At 39.8% G+C, this 10,000-nt stretch overlaps 1 protein-coding gene and 1 long non-coding RNA gene across 2 annotated transcripts in view; one reads left to right on the top strand and one right to left on the bottom strand.

Moving 5' to 3' along the window:
* Window positions 1–10,000, top strand: part of LOC138033121 (uncharacterized) — a 216,086-nt gene that overhangs the window by 116,738 nt on the left and 89,348 nt on the right. The window lies entirely within an intron of this gene.
* LOC138033341 (uncharacterized) overlaps window positions 1–10,000 on the bottom strand; it is a 39,014-nt gene that overhangs the window by 27,498 nt on the left and 1,516 nt on the right. Inside the window, exons 1-7 of the mRNA XM_068881089.1 lie at window positions 9,633–10,000; window positions 8,331–8,443; window positions 7,447–7,641; window positions 6,794–6,965; window positions 4,855–5,147; window positions 3,407–3,629; window positions 2,414–2,437 (exon numbers count right to left, since the gene is read on the bottom strand). The exon at window positions 9,633–10,000 is cut by the window's right edge and continues 1,516 nt beyond it. Of these exons, the coding sequence (XP_068737190.1) occupies window positions 2,414–2,437; window positions 3,407–3,629; window positions 4,855–5,147; window positions 6,794–6,965; window positions 7,447–7,641; window positions 8,331–8,443; window positions 9,633–9,738 (1,126 nt within the window). The 5' untranslated portion in view covers window positions 9,739–10,000. The remainder of the gene's footprint in view (window positions 1–2,413; window positions 2,438–3,406; window positions 3,630–4,854; window positions 5,148–6,793; window positions 6,966–7,446; window positions 7,642–8,330; window positions 8,444–9,632) is intronic.

Genomic DNA, 10,000 nt, shown 5'->3' with positions numbered 1-10,000 from the left:
TGAAATAATCAGTTACATTTATTAATTAAGAAATAGAAATCATGTACCATGTTTCTATCGAGTTCTAGAAACACGAGTGAAAGTTTGGGAGAACGGGAATGTTGTGGGCAGGCGACATAAGGCGGGTGTTTCCACAGACTTTGGGTCATCAGTCATCATTAAATGTAACCGAAAGAGCGTATTTGACCTTGGCAAAGTTCGGGCATATCAAAGATATCCTTTCTTAGCTAGCAGGCGTAATATATTCAGAAGTCGCTTTGAATTGCAAAAGTTTATGATAGAACGATCACGTACGAGACGATTATCAGCCCGTTTATAGGGTGGTCGGTAGATTTAAGAATTTATCATTCAACTGGGCTTTGGAGTAACCCCACTTTTAACTGGCTGAATAGAAGAAGTTTTTTGTCGGGACATTATATTTTCGGTATAACTTATATTTCTTTTTTGGCGAAGTCACTTGTCAGCAATTTGGATACCGCGCTAGACAAACACATTTTTCAGCAAGAGGAATTCCCTTGAATGAGTTCACTTTTTATTGCTGTAGTGCACCATTTTGATGGTGTAATCAGTATCAATCCACTTTAGTTCTCAGATATATTTTTGCCAGATATAAATTTCCAAAGACAATATGAACAGCCACTTTTTATCCTCAGCAAAATAGAAACATGAAAAGATCTTTGTACTGGCCGAATTCGAACCAGGCACACCAAGACGGTAGACCAATACTGCACTCCTGCGTCCGACCAAGTGGGCTTTCGAGGCGTTCCATGAAGACGACGGTGCAATTATGAACCGTTTAACAGTTATTCATATAGAAGCTTTAAGGTGGGCAGACACAAGAGGTCTTGTTATACAGCTGAAGAATTCCCCCAACAGCGCGCGCTCTCATTGGTTACTTCGAGGTCACATGACATCTAACAATAAAACTGTTTCCCGCCAATAGGCTCTGAGCGGGCAACAGTGCAAATCTATGACGTCAGAGGGTAACGAAACTTAATTCTCTCGGCGAGCACGAATTTTCTTTTCTTGTCGTTTGATATAATTTCGGATAGCGTGTTTGATGATCATTCTCTTCATCCATGGTATTTGAGATAAGTTACCTGCGGCGACTGCGGTTTCATTCTTTAGCCGTTTGACAAGAACGATTTTGTGGCTGATTTCATCAAAAAGAATTCTCCTGTAGCAACGGTGCTTTGTTCTTTCATCCTTGTTGTTGAGGTTCTTCCAAAGGGTAAATTTAGAGTATACATCTTCATCGCGGCAGTGGTACAGGAATCGCAAAGCCAATTCTGCCGACAGCAACTTCTTGTTAAGCCTTTCAAATGTAACTGCTACTTTGTATGCTTGTTCATCAGCATTTCGGATGTTTTTTCCAAAATCCATTACCTGCTGATACTTTTAAAAGGTATAGAATAAATGTGATACCGAGTAATTGCATCGTGTCTATAAGACAGGCAACAAATGCAAGGAATCGTTGATGTATACTTGTAATATTTCGATATAATTCTATATCCTATATCATCTTCAGGCTGAGGTGAAGTACAGGTAGCAGAAATTACTGCATGATGGTACATCATTTTAAGCACGTGAAAGTACAAAACAAAGAACGAAACTGTCAAGAGAATAGGCATAGTTCTCTACTGACTTTTAAACCATTGTTCAAGGATGGTGCTGAACGCTTGATATGGTACGATTCTTTATATTATAATAGATTCCAATTATCATCGCGGTGTATTATGTTTGTGTTGCCACGCACGGTTTGGGTGAGAAATTCTTTGTTCATTGCAGTAGAAGGTGGGTAGTTCTCATTGATAAAAATGTCCTTATTCGTGTTGGATCTGATCACAATAGCGCAGATGTTTATATATAGCGCTTTCTTTGTCCGTGAGCGCATGTTCTTGTGAGCGGACAAGGAAAGTTCTGTTCGTTTTGCCGATGTACGAACCGGAGCAAGTGATTTCACCCACAACATTTGATTGGCTTAATGGCGGCGCTTTGTCTTTAGTGCTGGTGAAGAAACATAATTTCTCTTTTATTCGGACGTCTACGTTCGGGTCGACGAGACATCCACGAAGCTTACGTTTAAGCTTCTTAACAAGCTGTGTTGTCAGGTCACCGACGAATGGGATGGCAAGCCAGATAGTTGAATGCTGGTTGTTGTGGGAGGTGTCGTTGGTAATATGATCTGGAGCCAATTTCTGGTTCTCCTACGTAGAGTTTCCCAGAGTCTTGGGTCGATCCGAGGCTCTGGTGACTAGAATGCTTTAAACCCTACTCAGCTTTGACAATTTAAATAATAAAAGAGAAACGAAATGAATTCTCGCAACTGTATTCAGTGGACGACTTAGTGTGCTAATTACCTCAATTCATAACGTACAAATAAAAATAATAAACATACAAAAAAATCATTTACCGTAAATGCTCTTGTCACCTAATCCTGCCAAACAAAAAACCAAAACGCCTTGCATCAGGAATGAGAAACAATACTAAGGGCAACGGGAAAAACTCATAACATATCTTTGTACTAACACCTAAGTAACGGGTAGCAAAATATTTTACTATAAAAACTTAACATGGAGTAGAAGGCAACCGCCGATACTCTTACACAAGTCTTTTTGTTGTAATTTCAGGTCAGGTTTCTCATATTTCAAAAACTTCACCTTAGATTATTTTGTAAATGATGCTCAATAATTCAAAAACTGTGATATAGAAGCCTCAAGTCTTTAAAGTTTCCTAATTTATTCAGGGGTGTTTTTCTCTTTAATTTTGTTCAGTATCAATCTACTGGTGAAACTGTAAATAAATTTCTAGTTTGTAAAGAAACTATGGTGCTGCGTCGGTGGGAGAGTGAAACAGGAAAAATTGGTATTATCAAACGTGTTGATAAAGGTCGAATTATCACCGTGAACGATTTGAAGAGCTGACGTTTCGAGCGTTAGCACTTCGTCAGGGCGAATGATAAAGGGCTAACGCTCGAGACGTCAGGTTTCAAAATCGTTGACGGAGGTAACTCGACCCTTATCAACACGTTTGATAAAACCAAAGTTACATATGAAACTGAACGACCTTAACATTGTAATTCAGGGTAGCAAAGGGGAAGTAGGAGGATGGATCAAGATTCCGTTTCACATACAAGTTTTTTATGCACGTTGAGGTGGAAAGGACGATTGGCTTTCAATCGCAGACCTATCGGTTGAGTCACTTGCATCTCTGTCAGTAGTTGTGCCTGGTTACCACTCTTATAAAGTTATTCATGATTTAAAAAAGACTACCTAAAAATAAAAATCAAAGCACTGAATTATGCGTGTTTGGTCTAAGCTTAGATTATAACTGCATATGGTGTACTATGCCAACTCTAAGTACGCATGATTTTGAAAAGACCATCGTGTATTCTTAGTACACTTACTGTGCAAAAGGCCCTTTCCAACAGACTTGAAACTCTCATTTTCTCCAAAAAAAAGGACATCGGCTTCATCGTCAATATCCTTTAGCTGCTGAAGATTGGTATGAGGTCCAAAAGCGACGGTTATAACTTTTACCGCCTTGGCCCTTACTTTTATCCATTGCGCCATTACCTGATCCTCTTCACGCCATGAGCGAATTCTATGATCCGTCATGATAATTAGGACCTGTATTAAAATAAGTTGCTATCTCAGTGACTGAAATTAAACATAATCTCCAGTGTTGTGATACAACAGAAACCGAGATCGCTGAATTCATTTTCTTCTCTCTAGCTCACATTATTTTTGCTGGAGAATGGTAAAACAAAACAAATTGTAATAATAATAATGATAATAATAATAATAATAATAATAATAATAATAATAATAATAATAATAATGAAGGTCTTTATTAAAACACTGTAGACAAGGAACGTGTTTAGTTACAATAATATAAATTAAGTCGTACAGACAACTAACTAACTAACTAACTAACTAACTAACTAACTAACTAGAGAACAAGCATCTGTTTACAAAAGTTTTCTTAAAACGCTCAGTTCTTACAAACGGGATGATATGGCTGTGACGCCTCTTACGTAACGTCACCATAGTTCGTTCTGGTGGCAGGTCAAATTGGAGAATGTTTCCCTCCCAATAACAGTGTTCCCAAACTTAGTCCCAGGATTAAGTTTGTAATGGTTTATTCTCATAATCACAGTCTCACAACAATTACGATCTTACATCGACTCCAGATATCAATTTCCTAAAGGCATCTATTTCAAATACAAGGTGTTACAAATGAACCCACTGGGAACTCGTAAAAATCCGAGCCCCAGATGGGATTCGAACCCACGACCCTCCGTAATCTAGTACGGATGCTCTAACCACTGAGCTAAAGGAGACTCTATGGTGAGCAAGGGTGAAATGTGAGTATTTGACTCGAGCTGCATCACGCAGCCACAGAGTCAAGTATCGACTGACAGCTTAGCTCATAACTGCCTCGCGCAGTCACACTGAGATCATCATTGAAATACAGTTGCCTGTATCCCCGTGAACGATGCGGCCAACCAACCACCAAAGTGAGCGAATGTGAGACAATGGTTAACATATATCAAATACAAGGTGTTACAAATGAACCCCCTGGGAACTCGGAAAAATCCGAGCCCCAGATGGGATTCGAACCCACGACCCTCCGTGACCTAGTACGGATGCTCTAACCACTGAGCTACTGGAGACTCTATGGTGACGACGGCAAAGAAATGGACAAAAATGAAAAACGCACATGCAGGGCGTGCAAAGCTATTGTTTTTACCCACTAAATATGCAATTTTGTGACGTTCTCGCTGCCGTCGTCGTTACCGCTGCTTAAGTTCCTTTATGACGACGGCGACAACGATGATGATGAGAATCTTACCTTTTCTGCGTAATTCTTAAGTGTGTTGCTCTCGAAAGCTTGACTAGCCTTCCGTAGATCTTTGTGAAGAGCTGGAAGAGCTTCGTTTATCCTTTGAAGATTTTCAACGGCGACTGTAAGTGACTTTACATTAAAATTATTACTGTCGTCGTCTGGATGTCGGATGATGATGTGGTACTTGGCTCGATCATTGCCATATTTGTTGATGATATAGTTTATGGAGTCTTTCATAACGAGAAACGCCTGTGGGGCGACCTCAGAAGTTGCATTGACGAGAAAGACAATGGCGACATCTATGGTGACAGAAGACAACATCTTATAGTTGTATTAAGGCTACAGTATTTCAGGACCTAAAGATGAACTTGTACTCATTGTGATATCATTAAGACCTTAATAATAATAATAATAATAATAATAATAATAATAATAATAATAATAACAATAATAATAATAATCTGTATTCCTCTTAAGATAAAATACACATCTTAAGTTACATTTAGACTGAAATGTCTCAGAAATTTAAGAAAGACACTATCCAAAAATAAATACATAAATAAACTAAAGATCATATTTAAAAATAAGCTTATTAAAAATACATTCTTAAATCTATCAGAATTTATTTGCGGATGACTCGATGATACGCAATTTTGTTCCTTAGGCTAGATCCAAACGCCCCTCCACTCATGTGCCGAAGCTAACTTAATAAAGTTCGACTAAAGAGCGACTTTGGAGCGACGGCTGATTCATACGGCGTACCTGGGTCGAATCAAATTGAAATCCATACAATGGTAAAGGGGCCTAGGTACAGGTAAAACTTCGGAGTGTATTGTGGTAAGATTATAAATTATCACAATTTATGCGTTAGGTTCAGCACATGACAAGAGCGCCGTGTGAATCAGCCGCCGTTCCAACATCGCATAGTGTGACAGACCCTGCCGAACTTAACGTTGTTGGCCGCTCCAAACCTAACCTACAGAACCAAACTGAGTTTAAACGCCGCTCGTCTGCCGCTCTTAATTCATCAGTTAGGTTCGGCGAATGAATGGAGCAGCGTTTGGAACGGGCCTTAAGGTGATAATACCATCCCAACCAAATTAAGATTTGTAAATTTACTAACTCGCTTGCTAAATTTAGATGGATATCGTCAACTTGCATGCCTTTGTCTCCAAGTCTGACAGCACATGGGAATCCCAAATTTTATACAAAGATAAAGAGGTTTTGATTTTTGCAAGCTCGCGACGACTATCGCATAGTTACAATGATCCAACACCAAATCGCGAAAAATTACTCAGAATTTTAATGTAATAGTCTTGCGGTGAGGTTCATTTCCTAACTTATTCAACCAAAAAAAACACAAGTATTAGTGGCGAAATTTTCATTTGAACTTCGAAAGACCTGATCTGTGGCACTAAAAATAAACTCTATGAAGGCACGTAAGATATATCTCCTGAATTCCACTCCGGATAGGTTTCGTGAACTTCCGATGGAACGATCTCCACTGTCTAAAGAATGTTACCTTTACTTCATAAAAAGCAAAGTCTTTGCTTACGAGCCAGAAGGTCCATGAGGCCAGCACTTATCTCCGGTTTCATTAGCATGAAGCGACTAGGAGTATTTCTACTTCCCCCTGGATGGGACGCTAGTCCATCGCAGGGTTACCCCCAGCATTTCGCCGGTACTCATTTATACACCTGAGTGGAGAGAGGCAACGTGAGAGTAAAGCGTCTTGCCCAAAAACACAACACAATGTCCCCAGCCAGGACCCGAACCCGGACGACTCGATCCGGAGTTGAGCGCACTAACCATGAGGCCACCGTGCCCCCCCTATTTACTTCATTTCTTATTTCGAACGAGTAAGTGCTGAACTCGGAGTTTTAGAGCCATACGGTACTGATTAGCAGAGCAATAAATTACCTCTTTTCTTTCGCCCCTTATCTCTATCTCTGCAGAACAAAGAGAAATGGAAACAGCAGCACGTCGAACACACACCAGATGTTGAGAAGACACCACTTCCAATATTTAATACTCAGCCAGGACGATCTTTTCAGTGTTCGGAATTCACCGAACCATTTGTTGTTCATTAAGCCATGAAGCACTGGATGTGCTAAAATCTACAATGGAAAAAAGAGAATTCGTCAATTAATGCACGTAATTAAAGTACTCTTAAAGTGAAAGAAATTTAGTGCAGAAGTAGTTTCGTTTCACTGATGTGGTTCTCAGTTCTTGGTGTTGGAGTTGTTGTTATTGTTATTTCTGTTTGCTTCTTTGTGTTAACTGTTTAACGGAAACTGGAATTGCCATACTCACACGTCCGACAAAAAGCCGCCAGGCTCGCCATATATATTCAGACTCTTGGCTCCGTCAATTTCAAGTGCGATCCACCTCTCCCCTTAAATTTCTTGTGCAAACTTCCAGAAAGTTGCAAATGGACTACGGTCGGGTCAGGTTGTGCATACAGAATCTCCACGGTGAACACCACAAGGACATGCTTTCGGACAATTCTTTTGTGTTATGATCGAGGGTGATTTGAACTGGGCAACTTCCGCTGAAACATTCTTAAGCCGACCGAGTTTAAAAGCTTTGGTTTCTTACCTTTTTTTGTTCCATTTCTATAGCATCATCGATGACTTGATCCAGTGAATCGGCAAAAGTATGGCGGAATCCCATATCTGATTTTAACGGATTTAACAGCGAGCAAGAGAACTCGTCCACAGAGTCGGCCAATTTTGTAAACTCTTCCTCGTCTTGTTCCTTCTTGTCTGCTCTACGACGTAGCTCACTGCTTGCCTAACAAATGAACACAATAATGTGTCAAGCCTCATAGAGATAAACATTCACCTCGCAAACAAACGGCGTAACGTATATATAGTTTATGTGTTCGGCTTCTAAATGACGACTGCTACGCGGACGAGACTGTTTGGTGCTATCATATCAGTAATATGTTAAAATTACGAGTGTTTTTTTTTTCGGAGGAAAGTCACATCTTACATCTGTTCACAATTTCTCTCTCGTATTCTAGGTATTTTTGACATATCACAAAGATTTTAGAAATCTTACCACTGAAAAAAATTTCTCTAGATCACAGTAAAACATGTAAACTGAGTAAGGTCTTCCGTACATATCTACTGGTTGCTGATAAATACTCTATTTGCCAAAGTAGCTCTATATTTTGGGTGTATTCGAATGTGAAAAGGTTGGGGATGCTCGTCGTCTCGTTCAGGGGCCGTAAATCACTGATTTTGGTCTTACTTAGGGTGTCCAAGACGAAACGTCACCAACTTTAACTGTCAAGGTATCGTTTAGGGTTGCATACTATCTATCCGTTTTTAAATAGCACCTTTTAAAGGTCAAACAAGGCTCTATCAGCACGGTCCCAGATTTGTCTCCCTTTAATAGCATTTTAATTCAAAATTTTTCCGAGTATCCCGAAACGTTTCGCCTGGGAGTCTTATTAAGAGGATCTATATATCATCTACCTTCATTGCCATATACAATGTGTTGTTCTTGCATTTTGTTAAAACTCGTGGGTTAAGCCTTTCTGTCATTTCTTCCACATCCCCTGTCTCAATCGTACCCATCAATCGAGACTCTAAGAAGAAATAGACCCAGTCTTAAACATCACCGCTGCTTTAAAAACATTTATAAAAGAGCGCATTTTGATTCAGTGGATGTACTCTCAGGATGAGAGTCACTAGAGGATGTTTCACGATACTGATGCCAGGCAATACACTGTGATATCTTGATTTGCCCCGAAAGATCAACCCACCCGAGACCCCCGACACTGTAAAAAAAAAAACATTCCATTCTCTGCCTACTTTCTACATGTATTTGGACAATTACTTTCTTCAACTATTTTTCTGTGTAAATAAGGAGCTCAGGATAATTACACTTCTGTTCAAGAGGCTTCTTCTTTAGCCTGCGTCAGTGGGCGTTCCCGTAGGAGAGAAAGAGTTTTCGGCATTTTTTGCCCAGGAAAACTGGGACCGAGAGCAAAATACTGACTGGAAGGAACAGGGGGTGGTGTGGTAACTTACTGATTATCTGGGACCTTACGACAGGACGACGACGGCAACGAGAACGCCACAAAACAATGGGCCGGCCCAATGAACAAAAGCAAAGGGCTCTGTATGCCCTGCATGTACCTTTTTGAATCTTGGTACATTCCTTTGCCGTCCTTGTCCGTGAATTGACTAAATTTGAGATTGTCAAGAGGACGTGAGAACCTGACTAGATGTCTTTAATTTTCTTCCCAAATAACCACACCGTTCATGCCAATTTTATTCCTGCAATGTTGATACACACTTTCCATTCCGAACGACTTGGAGTTATCAAGAAATTATCTCAATAACGGGAAATAATATTCTTAGACAACGTTCTCGTTGGCGTCGCCGTCGTTCTTTCGTAAGGGTCCCTATTGTGCGGCCAAAATGCGGACATTTCTGCGATCATACGGCAACGCTTGCAATATGCAGGATAGAAACACGCTCCTGGTAGACAATAGATGGTCGCAATAACAAAATGAAAGATTTGTCCACACCAAAGCCAGAACAATTACCGGGTTTATCATTGACCACAAACATAGTCCACTTTTTGAAAAGGGAAAACGCTTAACATGGTTTTTAGTACCTAAATTTTCGGAAGCTATTGACAACTTTACATGGTCGACAACAAAGTAACATAAATCACTATATCTTTTGTTTGCATCAGTATCGTGTCCCAAGACAAGCCTATATTCAATCTTCACCATAAACATTTGCGAAAACTCTGTATCAACCTACCTTGTTTTTCTCTCTCTTCTTTCTCTTTAGCTTTTTTCTTTTTGGCTTCATCTTGATCATTATTTGAAAATTCTTGTAGATTTATTCCACTTTCTGATTCTTCCATTGTCTATACGTCTCTCTAAAGAATCATTAACAAATGCAAATTTCTGACTGACAAATGAAACAACTGCTTCAAAGGAACCGTACCAAAACTTACTACTAAAGTTTTAATGAGCGCTACAATAGCTGTGATTACACACACCTTAGGTTTGGGGCCTTCCGGAGGGTAAATTGCTTGGGTTTGGTTCAGCTCAGGTTTCATGTTATCCTTGGGGATGAGGTTACACAGTAAAAGACTCCCCGGCTAAATTGCAAAATATTCCGTA

This window comes from Montipora capricornis, chromosome 14 (assembly GCF_036669925.1).
Source record: "Montipora capricornis isolate CH-2021 chromosome 14, ASM3666992v2, whole genome shotgun sequence".
NCBI lineage: Eukaryota > Metazoa > Cnidaria > Anthozoa > Scleractinia > Acroporidae > Montipora > Montipora capricornis.
The sequence above is the reverse complement of the archived record's forward strand: the minus strand, read 5'-3'. Positions and strand labels throughout refer to the sequence as shown.